At 42.7% G+C, this 15,824-nt stretch overlaps 1 protein-coding gene across 2 annotated transcripts in view; it reads left to right on the top strand.

Moving 5' to 3' along the window:
• NUP58 (nucleoporin 58) overlaps positions 1–15,824 on the top strand; it is a 56,248-nt gene that overhangs the window by 5,328 nt on the left and 35,096 nt on the right. For both annotated transcript variants that reach the window (XM_054015415.1, XM_054015414.1), the window contains 6 exons: positions 3,893–4,045; positions 6,398–6,532; positions 9,332–9,442; positions 12,542–12,566; positions 13,313–13,378; positions 13,753–13,927. In XM_054015415.1, coding sequence (XP_053871390.1) covers positions 3,893–4,045; positions 6,398–6,532; positions 9,332–9,442; positions 12,542–12,566; positions 13,313–13,378; positions 13,753–13,927 — 665 coding nt within the window. The remainder of the gene's footprint in view (positions 1–3,892; positions 4,046–6,397; positions 6,533–9,331; positions 9,443–12,541; positions 12,567–13,312; positions 13,379–13,752; positions 13,928–15,824) is intronic.

Genomic DNA, 15,824 nt, shown 5'->3' with positions numbered 1-15,824 from the left:
CTAGACCAGGGGTTCTCAAACTGAGGATTGGGACCCCTCAGGGGGTCATGAGCTTATTACATGGGGGGGTCACAAACTGTCAGCCTCCACCCCAAACTCCGCTTTGCCTCCAGCATTTATAATAGTGTTAAACTAAAAAGGTTTTTTTTATATATTTATAAGGGGTTCGCACTCAGAGGCTTGCTATGTGAAAGGGGTCACCAGTACAAAAGTTTGAGAACTACTATTCTAGACCAATTGTTCTCGTACTGTGAGCACTTGCTGAGGCAGAGACCTGGTAGCCGCATGACATGGGTTCTCCTCATATTAAAGACAGCTAAAAGTATATTACTATTTCTCCATGTAAGGAATTATTGTAGTTGCCACGGGTTTAATGCCGCCATTGATGGGAGATCAGGTACACATGGTTATGAGGAAACTTTTGGCTCTTTTTATGGCAGTGTGCTTAAACTGATTTTGAAGGATTGATATACTGTTGGCTGAGACTAATGAGGCCATGGGCTATATATGTGGTTTTGGAACAAAGTGCACTGAACTGAGGAACATGGGTGCTCTGTCTAGTTCACATTTGCTCATCCTTAAATTTCTGGGGCCTGCTGAGCTTTAGGAGCCATGTCAATGCTGTTTGAGATAGAGAGAGAGAGAGAGGGGTTTTTGCAGATTGAGGCTCTTCAGGGAAGCATTCATGTTTCTTCATAGATATTCTTTTAGCGATGGTTTCTTCCCATATCAAAGTTTATTGTACATCTATCAATCTTAGATATGGCAATATCCACTCTGGTGTTCTTCAGCAGAACTGCTGCCTCTACACAGTTGAGGGAGTACAGAATCCTTTCAAGACCTAAAATTGTTGACTTCCTGCATGGATAAACCACTTATTGTATAATGTTTATGTGAATGCATATTTCCTCTGTAGATCATGCACAAAGAGAGCACTGTCTCATTCAGTGTCAAGATCCATTTGGTTGTGGAAAGCTGTCTTTTGGCCTTCCATTCAGTATGACTGAAAGGTGTTAGCTTGTTCACCTCAAGTGATATTACTGTCTTTGGTGACGAACTTGCATTGGTAAACTGAAATCAACAAATATTATCATTCTAGTTAGGTTGGGGCCCATTGTTCTGGGCACAGTATATTTTCTGCCCCAAAGAGCTGACAGTCTAAATAGACAAGTTAGACAAAGGGTGTGAAAGGAAACAGGTGAAATAACGTTGGATTCAAAGTTTGTAGGTTCAGATCCCCATGGAGTCTCCAATAGAAAGACAAGTGATTTTGTTGTTAAAAAAGAAATTTGCTGCCTACCCTTCGCTTGAGTGAACCTGGCACAAACAGACTTGTTCTCTAACTCCTTTTGATGGACGGACAAAAAGTGTTGGGAAGGAGCCTTCGGAAGGTATTTCTACCTTCATTGTTTCTCTGATGCTTCTTTAAATATTCCATATTTCTCAGTCACTGTGATGGCAAGAAATACAGGTGTAAGGGTACCTATTCCTGAAAAGCAGATAGCAAAGCAAAATAGCTCCTCGCCCAAAGCAGCAGCTGAGTCCTAGGTGAAATTAAAGTAAGCTATACCACCATTCAGAGCAGCATGAAAGGGGATACAATCGTATTCTAGCATCAGACAGTTTTGATGCTGTTCTGTGAACAAGCTCAATGAAAGAGGCCCAGTGTAATAGAGGAAGATAGAACAAATCAAGGGAAAATCACCCCCAGAACAGACTGCATGACCCCTAGAACACATGTTTGGAAGTGGTGTCCTCTCCTGTACGGAGAAATAGTCCCTCATTTCATTGGGCAAACTGGCAGTTACCCTCCAGTTACTAAGTTTAGCTTCCTTAGTCCTGGCCAAAAGACCTTCTCGCCATTACTGTTTCTATCCAAAACAACACAGAATTAAGGAGAGGGCTGTAATGATTCTGGTGGCATCATACTGGCTGCAGAGAGTATGATTGTCAGACCTAATAACATGACACTAAAACCTGGTATGACAATGAGGTGTGCCCACTATAAGAACCTAGATAGAATCACAAATGTTCCTGCCCTTCAGAAAGGACCTATATACATATGGTCCCGTCATGTTACCTAATAAAGCTGTCTTCCTGGCATTTGAAAGGAAGCAACCGAAGGAATTCTATTTGGGCAGAAAATCTCTATGCTTATAGCTTCCAAATAAGTTCACTAACTTAGTGTGCTCCATAATCTGACTAAAACCTAAAAGCTGGTGTTCAGTAAATAGTTACAGCAAGTTTGACAAAAATAGAGAATCTACTAGAGTTCCATCAGGACTGTTTCACTATGAGTTTAAAGGTGCCCAAGTTAAGGCACACATTAAATGTATCCCATGTAGGGGTGTCCAGAGGGAAGAATCTCTCCATCTATATACTAAAACTTCTTCAATCAGCTTCTCAGATAAACTTCAACAGAACTCTAACCTGGTGCTGTATGCCCTGCACATGACCATACTTTGAACACTTGGTGGACCTTCTTACCAAGTCATTCTTTCAGCCAAGCAAATACTGGATTTGGGAGTTCTGTCTATAAAGGACAGGCACCGTGTTTTTTATTATAATTTTTTTGTATGATCTTGACATTCATCCTTAAAGTCTGCTCCATATATTACTCTACTACAATCACGGGTACAAGCTACATGAGTGATGGAAAAGCTATGGCACTCCTTTCCATTCTGTATGGATTTTTACATCCTGATGTCTGTGCAGCACTAAAATGTCTAGACAAAACTGAAGCATGTAGAGTACACCCTTGCTGTAACAAAGCCGTGGGGATCCAAGCCATTTTTTCAGTATATCCAGGGATTTGTTCTAGTGATGGGAGGGTGGGGGAAAGGAAGAGATTCCCCAGCCGTGTTTGGGGCAGAGTACTCCTTCGGCCCCGGGGCTGCTGCAGGAGCTGACAGTGTTCCTCCAGCAGCCTCGGGGCCAGAGGTGGGATCCAGCAACCACATTCACTGTAGCCCAAGTTTCACTATTGCGAAGGGCGTTCTAGCAAGGGTCTACTGTATTCTAACTAAGGGACAACAAATACAAGTCAAAGAATTTACCTTATCTGTGCTGAGCACACTTGAACAGGTGTAGCAGTTTTCTGGGTGGATCCATAATTTAAAGAAATCTGTAACATGGATTCCTGTCCCTCCCTGCATTCTGTATCAAAATGCATATCAGCTTTGAAGTAAGTCTCATTCAGTCCTGTATTTGGGATTATAATGTTGGAGGATATAATAAGTATGTCAGTAAATCAAAACAATCTGTGTGCATATTTGAGTTTGCTTATATGTTAAGTTAATTTCTCTTCATAGCTACACGCTGATGGATTACCATTGTGGGATTCTGAGGACCTTCCTTTTATGAAGAACAGTAAAACTTCCTTTCTTCAAGTAGTAATGACCACAGATCCAAACCATCCTGATTTAATAGAAGGATCACTACTCAAGAGATAAATGAATAACGTTTAACTCTCAATTTAAATGAGAAGGACACAATTTTCATTACATCTGACAGTTGTCAGCTAGTTCCCTCTTCAGCAGAAGGGGATTATCCCTCTGCCAATGACTGACAGGTCTCAGTTTTGACTGTACAGATACAAATAAACAAGGCCCATTGTAAGATCTGTGGACCTTCCTATTTGAAGAGAGGAAATGCTGTGATAAGCTTTTATACATAATCTTATTGCCTTCCTTATATAGAAAGGAACCAAACGAAAATGTGGGATTCCTTCAAGGTCTTTGTCATGGCATTTAATTGGTAAAATTCATTTTGAGGATGATAAGTTTACTTTAAAATTTTGGTGTTTAGAATGCATGACACCTGGTGACAAAAATGTTAACTTGAGCATTTGTGCCTCAACAAAATGTCTTAAGAATGATGTTCATTGTTGTAGGAGCTCCTGCCGCTACATCAGCCTCTACCACAGGTTTTAGTTTAGGGTTCAACAAACCTGCAGGATCGGCCACACCATTTGCTTTGCCTATTACTTCTACCTCAGCAGGTGGCCTCTCACTTTCTTCTGCTCTTACATCAACTCCTGCAGCAGGTAAGGAAATACTATTTTGCACTCCGTGCTGCATTTTGCATTCAGGAATATCAAAGTACTTTACAAGCAGTCTGAAATAGATGAGCATCCTTACAATTCGTATTGTCATTGCCTGCCTTTTACATGGGACAAATTCTGTGTTTCAGATTAAAGTGACTGGTTGAGCGTCACTGGTGTTTGTTAAGAATCCTAGCATAGATGGGTCAGCGAGTATTATCGTTGTTTTAAGCCCAATATTGATTAAATGCTCAGAGTTTCTTTTAAGCACCACATCATCTGGTAGTCTAGGTGATGTCTCATCTACACCAGAGTTTCTAATGTTGCCAATACCAGTGGAGCTAAATTGTGTTGGCAGTGGTGGGAAATCGTTTTAAAAAATGATCTCCCAAGTGTAGAAAGGGCATCATAATGTTGAAAATGGTTAATGTCTACTGTCAATGAGACCAATGGTTTTGGTACTGTTAAAGCATGATGGAGAATATGTACCTCTGGTAAGATGTCCCGTGCTTAACATACTAATATGCAGTTGGCACCTGCTCCATATATGCAGTTTACACAACCATATTTTCCATAATCAAGTGTTCATTGAAAAGCCAGCTACATCAGCTAACCGTATGTGTGTACACCAAAGCTGTTGACCACACTTTCCCACATTCTCGTTTGTCAAGATGCCACAATATTCCGCCTCTTATTCTCTGCCTGCTCCAAAAACTCAAATTATCCATTGAAGTAGAAGCTTTAAAGTCACAATTAGCTGTTGTTTTTAGCCTCTACTATGTGAGATACTTTGATGTTCAGCTGGATCTAGTCATGTTCACCTACATGCAAAACTAAGACCAAAATTCCACTTAATTTGCAGCAACCAGTACCTAAATTGTCAGATTCTGCAGCATTCCAGTGGAAATTCTTAAAAATTTTTGGTAGCTTCAGATAAACTTGAATAAAGGACGTTTTGATTGAATTACATTTTTAAATGAATATTACAGTCAGTACAGTTGCCCCCTGTTGGTGATGATTTGGGCCCTACCAAATTCACAGTCATTTCACAGCCAGCGGGTTTGTAAATTGGACAGTTTCAGATGTTTACATCTGGAATTTTACAGTGTTGTAACAGTGGGGGTCCCGACCCAAAATGGGATTATGGGGGGATTGCATAGTTGTTGGGGCAGCGGCAGGGGGGTGGGGTGGCAGTCCCAAGATTGCCACCCTCTCTTCTGTGCTGACTAGGCAGCAGCCTCAGAGCTTCCTGCAGTTAGAGGAGGTTCCGGGAGGTGGAGGTGGGTAGGATCTTCCCCCATACTGCTAGGAATGCCCGAGCCAGGGACTCCTAGCTGCTAGTCCAGGCCAGTGACCGATTAAGGCAGGGGCCCCCTGGAAAAATGGGTTCCCAGCCCCAGAAGAAGCCCCAGGGTGGTACCTCAAACCATGGCTGGGGGGCCGAAGCCCTGAGTCCAGGCTGCCCTGAGACTGGGCTGGAGCAGCAGGGGTGCTGCATCTGCTGAGGAGGGTAGAAGCCCCAAGCCCTGGCTGGAGTGGGGTGGAGAGTGCAGAAGCCTTGAGCCCGGGCTGCCCTGGCAGGGGCAGGGTGGAAGCCCCAAGCATGGGCTATCTCAGCTGCAGCCAGCAGGCGCGGAAGCTCCCAGCCCCGGCCAGCGTTGCTGCGGGAGGAAGCTCGGAGCTGTGGCAGGAGCCGCGGGGGTAAGGGGAGGAGGGGCAGAATTCCTGATTCCTGGCTGGGGCGACTGGGAGCAGAAGCTCAGAGCCTTGACTGCGGGGTGCCCCAATCCCTGACTGGACCAGGGGGAGGCTCCGAGCCCAGGCTGCTCCGGCTGCAGCTGCCAGGAGCAGAAGCCCCCAGCATGGCAGGAGATACTGGGGGAGGAAACCAAGAGCTCGGCGCTCAGAGCTGCGGCAGGAGCTGTGGGGAGGGAAGAGGGAGAATGGAAGCCCAGAGCACAGCGCCTGGGCTGCTGCAGTGCAGAAGTGAGGGTGTACCACCCTCATTTCTGTGCCGATTCTGGTAGCAGCCATGCAGGGGAAGGACAACTCCTGCCCCCCCCCCCGCCTCCCCAAGCGTGGCTGGACTAGCAGCTAGGAGCTCCAGGCTCCCAGCATCAGGGGAGATCAGATTTCATGGGGAAGGGCTGATTTCACGGTCTGTGACATGTCCGTGAAATTGGTAGGGCCCTAGTGATGATATTAAATTTAGTTTATTGCTGCAGATTTCATTCAGTGTTAACTCTCCTTTATGATGAATGAGGCAGTTCACACCTGTGAGCAATTATTTTAGGCTGTCTGCAGACTGTACAGTCCATGTATTAAGGATGGTTTCATTCTTTCTTTTAATTTCAGGTTCTACTGGCTTTACATTAAATTTGGGTGGGACAGCTGCCCCAACTACAAGTGCATCCACAGGCCTTTCACTGGGAGGAGCCTTAGCTGGTTTGGGAGGTACACTCTTCCAGAATGCAACCACAGCAGCAACAGGTGAAAATAGTTTTATTCTTTTCCCACTTCTATTTCAAAATGCTGAAACACAAGTAACACCATGTGGTTACTGTAAAATTTAAATAATTCCCTCTGAAACTTTTGCATTTTCCCTGAATGTTATTGGTTTTAGCAAGTCATAAAATACCAGACAATACAATTACCATCTAAATATTCTACTTCTTCCACCTTAAATTAATTTAACTTTAGCAGCTTTCTGCAAGAATGTAAGTATTCTTCCATTACTCCTGGGGGAATTCTGCAACAATGCACGTGTGCAGAATTCATGTCTCCCACAGATTTCTTTGCTTCCCTGCAGAGAAATGACTTTCTGATGGGGAAGCAAAGGGAAGCCACAAGAGTGGTCATGCGCCACTCCCCAGCAGTGCAGGTGTATTGTTTTGGATGCCCGGAGCAGCCAGCAGAGAGGTAAATCACTGGAGGGCTGGGGGTGCTCCAGCCAGTGGCTCCTACCCTGTGCCAGGCTAAGCTGCTCGTCCCAGCTGGGCTGGGGAGGACAGAACTTTCTCTTCCTCTGCAAGGAGCAGCCGGAGCTGGGTCAGACCCACCCCGAGAAAACTCACTGACTGCAGGAATCTCTGCATAATTCCCCCACTTGCTTCCCCCATCGCTCCTCAGCTGGGGGGGGGAGGGGGGAGAGAGGATGGGGACGGCTCCCACGTCTGACCAACCCCCGTGCATCTGGACCCACCTCATACCCAGATCACCTCACCACCTGCATCCAGAACCCCCTCACTGATTCCACACCCCCCCCGAAACTACACCCTAACAAGCCTCACTCTTTGCATCCAGAGCCCCCCTGCACCCAGACCCCCTTGTGAAGCCCCACTTCCCTGCAGCTGGACTCCACCCCTGCACTGAGACCACTCTCCACATTTGAACCCCCACCCCATCTGCACCTGGGTGACCCTGACTAGCCCCCTGCACTCAAATCCCTGCTCCACTGAATCCTACCAAGCCAGCACCTGGACGCCCCTGCTGAGCACTTCACACCCAGACCCCCGCCCTGCTGAGCCCCAACCACCTTCACCTGGACTCCCCTGCAGAGTCCCATTGTGTCTGCACCCCAGTTCATCCAGATCCGCCCCTGCACCCAGACCCCCCCCATCAAGCCACCCACACCCAGATTGCCCCACACAGAACCCTATTATCAAACACCTTGATCTCCTCACACTAAGCCCCTCCATACTTGGATCCGACTGGGATAAGCCTGCCTGCCTACATCTAGTGTGCTTGGCACGGAGGGCAGGGCCCCAGGGTGTTTCTGGGGCAGGCCTGATCCTTGGAATGTGTCAGGATTGGGTGCAGCTTTACCACCAAGTGCATGTTCCAGGCAGAGGGTGAGTGGGAGGGCAGGATTATCTCCCACCTCTGTGCAGTCAGTGGCTTGTGCTCCCTACTGCTATGGTGGAGCCTCCACATTTATTTATTGACAATGTGCAGAGTTTTGCAGGATTTTAAAATATGTGCAGAATTCTTAATTTTTTGGCACAGAATTCCCTCATGAGTATTCCATGAAGTAGTTACCATAGCTGCCATAGGGGTGTTACATGATCATAAATGGAAGGGGAGGTGTTCTATAAAATAATCTCTTCATTAATAATGTGGTTTGCACTATGAAATGCTTTGAGAACTCTTAGTATAAAATAGTCACTGGTCCCTTGTTTTAGCAGTGATTTTTGTGAGTGAATTTAGAAAACCTTTGAGCTACAGTAGTGTAACTTTAAATCCCTTTTGTTAGATCGGGACTCCCTCCAGCTCCGATGTCCAGGGACAACAGCTTGGAGAAAAATGTAGTATATACCCCTCTATCCTCTGCTGTTAAAAGGGAGGGTGCTGTTCCTGGATCCAGTGTGGGGTGGAGTGAGGAGCACTCCAATCTTTCATATTGGCCTTAGGTGTCTAATAAATATGGTATTTTTCCTCTTTTTATTATATTGCAGTAGCGCCCTGTGACCTTAGTCAGGCGTGAGCCTCCAGTGTGCAGGGGTTGTAAAAATACAGGAATTCATTTTCTCTATTCTGAAATACTTAGTGTAGTTGCTGTATGGAATGGAGAGCTTTACTTTCTTCCTTTGGCTGATGTGGGAAGGTGAGATCTTTTCATACCCTTTCCTAGCTACTTGGAGAAATGCCTCAAATCGTTACTTTCCCTAAAAACTTCTAGAAACGGGGATGAGAGATTCCCACTGTCACCCTCCTGTTCACACTTCCCCCAAAATAATCGTCCGCTGTAGGAAATGGCTAGCTGCTAAGTGATGTTTATAAGAATGTTGTTCACTGCTTCTCAGAGTGCTGGGGACAGCCTCTGTGAAACTAACAAGATCTTTTTGTAAACTCTGGTCAATTGCTGTCTGTTGGCCACTGGCCATAGGAAAGACTAATGGCTCAAATTTTCAATGCTGGCTGCTTTGCATTGCATTCAATGCAATCTTGCATATAAAATGCAATTAAGTGGATATTGCGCATTCCTTTCACTGTGTGGAAGTACTGTTGAAAAATAATGTATTAATCCTGAGTGAGGTAACATGACACAATATGCAGTGATGGTGCAAGTGATGAGGCAGGTAAAGATGTTAAAATTAGATATTTAGAACATTTAGTTCATAGAAGAAATTGTTTTTCTTCTTCTCTTTACATTATTTTCTTGAACTTCTTGACCCAAATATAGCTAAACAAATCCTGAAAACAAGATGACATACATAAATCTAATCACAATATATTGAAGCTAAAACACTAAATTATGTGTTACTGAAATACTTTTTGGGTTATTTGTAGGACTCGGACAGAATGCTCTGAGTTTGACTCTGGGGACGACTTCTGCTCCTTCAACTACTGTTAATGAAGGCCTTGGTGGCATAGATTTTAGTAGCTCTTCAGATAAAAAGAGTAAGTTGTTGATGCAATATTGTTTTTCTGTAATTTTTATGAAACCTTGCAAAATACTTACTATAAAAATTCTGTTTGAAAGCACTTAGTTGAAAGATGTAAGTGAGGAGGCATTGATGGCTTGGCTTTTCTAACTCTTAACGGACACCGTAAAAACAAAGTATTTTAAAAATGTCTTTAATAATCAAGGGTTGTTTTAAGATTGATAAAGTTAAAAAAGAAATTATGCAATGTAGTTGTTGCCATTTTGGTCTCAGGACATTCAAGAGACATGGTGAGTGAGGTAGTATGTTTTATTGCACCAACTTCTATTGGTGAGAGACACAGAGCTCTTCTTGAGGTCTGGGAAAGGTACTCCCAGCATCACAGCAAACTGCATGGTGGTACAGATTGTTTAGTATATGTAGTTAGTACATGTTGTAAGGAACCGTTCAAAAGATGAGCTGGAGGGCTTAAATTCATTACTCTGCTAGACATAGGCACTGATTCGGTGGGAGCTTTGGGCTGGAGAACCCACAGAAAAAAATAGTGGGTACTCAGTGCCCACTGTTGGGCCCCGCCAATCAGCTCCTCCCCCCAATGTCTCCTGTCCACCACAATCAGCTGTTCAGAGGTGTGCAGGAGGCGCTGGGGGGGGGAAGAGGTGGAGCAAGGGCATGCTCAGGGAAGGGGGGCGGGAAGGGGTAGGGTGGGGCCTTAAGGGAAGGGGTGGAGTGGGGGTTGGATCTTGGGGTGGAACGGGGGGTCAGGCACCCTCGGGCAAATTAGGAAGCCTGAGGAAGTGCTGCTAGATACTAAAAATCACAGGTTGAACAGAAATACTAGATTTATGGCTTATTACTACGATCTGAACCACCTAACCTCCTCTCTTTATTCTATAACTGCAGAGGTGTTAACAGGCCATAGTATCTTGAATAGTCCCTTATAATATGTGCTAACTACTTATGGTAAACAATCCCTTCCACCTTGCATTTTGCGGTGATGCTGGGAGTACCTTCCCAGACCTGAAGAAGAGCTCTGTGTGTCTCAAAAACCTCTCTCTCTCTCTCTCTCACCAACAGAAGTTGGTCCAATAAAATATATTACCTCACCCACCTTGTCTCTCTAAAAGAAAAATAGTAATTTACTCTTTGCACTTCTCTTGCTGTGGCAATTTGACTAAGTTTTCAACTATTTTAACTTGTAGATTCTTCTATATAAATACAGTGCAACAATATTTTGCTTGCAAACTTGGTGTAATGCAATGCAATGCCTCTGGGTGGATTGCTGGCAGCAAGGATCAAACTTGGGATCTCTGAGTCTTAAAGTATCAGGGGGTAGCCGTGTTAGTCTGTATCTACAAAAACAAAAACCGGACAGTCCCTCCGCAAAAGAGTAAATGGACACAAATCGGACATCAGGAATGGTAACATACACAAGCCAGTAAGTGAACACTTCAATCTCCCTGGTCATTCTATTACAGATTTAAAAGTCACTATCATTGAACAAAAAAACTTCAGAAACAGACTTCAAAGACAAACAGCAGAACTAAAATTCATTTGCAAATTCAACACCATTAATCTGGGCTTGAATAGGGACTGGGAGTGGCTGGCTCACTACAGAAGCAGCTTTTCCTCTCCTGGAATTGACACCTCCTCATCTATTATTGGGAGTGGACTACATCCACCCTGATTGAATTGGCCCTGTCAACACTGGTTCTCCACTTGTGAAGTAACTCCCTGCTCTCCATGTGTCAGTATATAATGCCTGCATCTGTAACTTTCACTCTATGCATCCGAAGAAGTGAGGTTTTTACTCATGAAAGCTTATGCCCAAATAAATCTGTTAGTCTTTAAGATGCCACCAGACTCCTTGTTGTTTGAGTCTTAAAGTATGAATCTCTACAGGTCTGTTGCCTCAAAGGCTGTATCAGGCTCGCACATGTCCACATCTACTCTGACCACTTGGGAGTGCGGGGGAAATAGCGCTAGACTATAAGTGTGTTACAAATGCAAAGAACCTGTTTGAAAGCAACTTTCTTTCATTACAATGAATTTTAAAAGTCATGGAAGCATTTCTAATCATTTGAGGTTTATGTAATTCTCCTTCAAAGTTGATTAAAATAGTCTGTAATCTTCTTATTGTCTTCCTAATAATTTACAGTAATATACTTTTTAAATAATTCCTTAATAAAATATTATATCAAAAGCAATTACAAAAAAGTACATTAGTGGTTACAGTACACTTTTTGCCAATTAGTAAGTAAGGTTTATGGTGTTGATATGAGCATACATTAAGGGGGTTTGGTCTTCCATTTCCCGTGTCAGACACTAGCTAAACTAGTTATTCCCAGAATCTTAAAGCAAAGATGATGCATTTTCTTCAGTGTTCACATTATAGTTGAGTAATCTCTTGTTTTTTTGGGGGAGAGGGTAGTTAAGAGCAGTTGTTATGGGTAGCTATTCCAAAGGCTGAAATAGTAGAATAGCAGGTTAGAAACCATATAAAATCCACCTTTGTGAATCTGACTTGAGCCAGCAGAAGTTTTATATTGTTGAAATATTGCTCTGTGACCCTGGTGGAGGGTATGTATTGCATGTTTTGTGAAAGAAGACTTTGCTAGAGGAGTGTACTGGTACAGTGGGAGATGTGGAGGAGGCCTATCACTTAAGAGCCATATAATTACCTATTACCATAATATCTGAGTGCCTCAGAATTATTAATGAGTTTAAAGTGACTCGCCTATGGTCACATAGGAGGTCTCTGGTGAAGCAAAGCATTGGACCATAGTTTCCAGAGTCTCAGGGTAGTGCCCTCTCTGCCGAACCATCGTTCCTGTTCAGGAGATCCTTGTCTGTAAAGTGCCATGCACCACAGTGATGCTGTCTAAATAAGATAGACTGTAAGTGCCGGGGGGCGGGGAATAGAAACCTGTAATGAAGGAGGAGGGGAAGAGTCAATTAAGTTTTCTTCCAACGGGGCTGACCTAATGCTCTGAGCCAACATGCACTGAGGTGAGTGATCGTCATCAGTCCTTCCCCGAAAAACTTCTTAAGGCTTATTTTGCTTGACAGTTGTTCAAGGTATCAATTCTTATATAAAATTATCTGTACCTTCTAGGTGATAAAACAGGAACAAGACCAGAGTAAGTATGTTTAGTATTCCTCTTTACATTCTATAGGTTCTTAGAAAATAGTGAAGCTTTAAAATGTTTCTCCTATTTTGTTCTTTGGCCTTTAAAAATGCCTATATACTGTGAAGATGCAATTATCACTGTTAAATTCGTTATGGGAGTTGACTGTTCTGATGAAATTTTGTAGGACTCAAATAGGTGGAAAGGGGGTCACTGTCCCACAAAATACAGATCCAATGTTTCTGGTTATTACTAATTAGTTTGGAATAGCACCAAAAGTGTGCTAGATGCTTTCCAGGTGCAGAGGGGGCATAGTCCCTGTCTAGAGGCATATGTAACCTTAAATTTGCTTAGTTTAGCTTCATGTAGAAGGTGGTATTTAGTAGCTGGAGTTCAGAACAGAGAGATAGGACTCCTATGGTCTCTCTGTTCCTGACTCTCTTGCAGACTCATTACGTGGTTTTTGGAAAATCTCATCATACTCATCTGTAAAATTAAACTCTCGCAAAATACTGAAATTGGTCTAATCAGATATTACTTCACCCATCTTATCTCAGTGAAGAATTAAGTAAGTTGGTGCAGTTCTTCACAATTGGTTTTATAAAAGGAAATTCAAATCATTATTACTTACTATAGCATTCATAAATTAGATACAAACTTGAAAAGCAGATATTTACAGCTCTTTGGCTGTTTAGTAATGGGGTAAAATTGTTTAGCAGTACTGTGTGTCTATGAATGCATATGTTATGTTTTGGCAGAGATAGTAAAGCACTGAAGGATGAAAATCTACCTCTACTAATCTGTCAAGATGTAGAAAATCTCCAGTAAGTATTTTCCTTATACTAGTTGGGGTAACCAAATAATTATGTTGTCATGCTTTAAAGTAACAAGTGGTTTAATCACACTTTTAAAAATTGTTTTAGAAAGTGAGGATACACTGCTTATCTTTTGAAGGTACAAGATAACCCCTCTAAATATCTTCTGTTGAAGTTCCAGTTTTAGAATGTTGGGGGGGATGGTGAAATTATAGTATACTGTAGTTCTATAAAAGAGGCAAACACTGAAATTATCACTCAGTATTGGTGGTTTTGGATTTTATCAAGCTTAATTTTATTTTTATTAAAACAATACTCAAGAGGTAGAACATTTGTGTGCTTTAAATGTAACAAATTAAACTTCTACTTCCAACTTTTTTCAGGAAATTTGTGAAAGAACAAAAACAAGTGCAGGAAGAAATTAGTAGAATGTCTTCCAAAGCAATGCTTAAAGTACAGGAGGATATTAAAGCTTTGAAACAGCTTTTGTCAGTAGCTGCTAGTGGACTACAGAGAAACACTCTTAATATTGACAAATTGAAAATGGAAACTGCCCAGGTATGTTAACAAACAAGTATGGTTTTATTAGCTCAAAGCAGTAAGCATATGATCTCACATAAGGTGAGAGGCATTCAGTGCTGTCAATCACTCTAATATTAGAAGCTCAAATTATTTGTATATTGACCAGAAAATAGAATCATAGACTTTCAGGTCAGAAGGGACCATTATGATCATCTAGTCTGACCTCCTGCACAACACAGGCCACAGAATCTCACCCACCCACTCCTGTATCAAGCCCCAACCTATGTCTGAGCTATTGAAGTCCTCAAATTGTGGTTTATAGACTTCCAGGTGCAGCTGATTGGCGTGGCAAGCCTGGGGGTGGGGGAAGAAGCTGGGGCGGGGAGCGGTAAAAGCAATTCCTCTCCCTACCCTGATGTAACGCGGTCTGACCTATAACACAGTGAGATTTTTTTGGCTCCCGAGGACCGCGTTATATCGGGGTAGAGGTGTACCCTGAGATTCCCAAGAGAAGAACACTTAAAATAGAAATCCTGTAATCACTTGTCTAGTCAGATGTAGGGATATTAATTACGGAGTCAGTAAAGCAGCAGTAAAAATTGAATTTTCTTTATTAAAAGCATGGCACTTAAGTCTGGATCTAGTTTATTTTGTCACCTTCTTATATTGCTCGCTTGGGAAATATTTCTGCAGGGCAGTCTGTGTTAGTATAGAAGCGGATTAGAGATCGTGCTTTGATTATCCTAAGTGGAAGCAAACAAAATGAATTGAATCTGCATTTTCTTTCATGTTTGACATTTCATAAAATCTAATTATCACTGTAAACATTAGACTTTATTAAATGTGGCCTTTTCAAATCAATCTGGAATGACACAGGAATACCTTATCTCCTGTTTATTAGCAGTTGTGAGAGCTAGAAATAACTTCCTTGCTGTCAGGCTAGTTTGTGGTCTGTTCAATCCCAGCTTACTAGTATCTATTTTTTTCAGTCACTGAAGGTTCTAGGTTGTAAGAAAACAATGAAATAAACAAACGCAAGGGTTTAGATAGTTTTCACTTTGTCTGGCAATTGGACATGGTTCTATACAACGTACACTTGGTATGTAGCTAACTTTAAGTGGGATGCTTGTCATTCTAAGTCTTCACCTGGGGAGGACTGTGACAAGGTAAACACTTCTAGCACTTTCTTAAATTCAGAGTTAAAGGACCTATAGCACTTTATTTTCGACTACACTCTTAAGGATTTTGCTTGCTTTGCTACTACTCACTGTGGTATGTAACCGATCACTTAAATCAGCCTCTGTACCAGATGACTGTAGGATAGCTAATGTAGTGTCAATTTAAAAAAAGTCACCAGAGGAAATGCTGGCTGTTACTGAAATTAGGCTTATTGGCCTGTATCTGGCAAATTGGTTGAAACTATAACAGAATTATCAGTTGCATAGGTGAACACAGTATGTTGTGGAGGAGTCAGTATGCCTTTTGTAAAGGGAAATGATGCCTGGCCAATCTATTAAAGATTTTTGAGGGTGTCAGCAAATATTTAGGAAGGAACAATCAGTTTCGCACATACAGAATGGGAAGAGACTGTCTAGGAAGGAGTATGGCAGAAAGGGATCTAGGGGTTCTAGTGGATCACAAGCTAAATATGAGTCAACAGTGTGATGCTGTTGCAAAAAAAGCAAACATGATTCTGGGATGTATTAACAGGTGTGTTGTGAGCAAGACACGAAAAGTCATTCTTCTGCTCTACTCTGCGCTGTTTAGGCCTCAGCTGGAGTATTGTGTCCAGTTCTGGGCACCGCACTTCAAGAAAGATGTGGAGAAATTGGAGAGGGTCCAGAGAAGAGCAACAAGAATGATTAAAGGTCTTGAGAACATGACCTATGAAGGAAGGCTGAAATAATTGGGTTTGTTCAGTCTTCTCTTTTCC

The sequence above is a fragment of the Malaclemys terrapin genome, chromosome 1 (genome assembly GCF_027887155.1).
Source record: "Malaclemys terrapin pileata isolate rMalTer1 chromosome 1, rMalTer1.hap1, whole genome shotgun sequence".
Taxonomy (NCBI): domain Eukaryota; kingdom Metazoa; phylum Chordata; order Testudines; family Emydidae; genus Malaclemys; species Malaclemys terrapin.
This window is presented reverse-complemented; position numbering and strand designations above follow the sequence as displayed.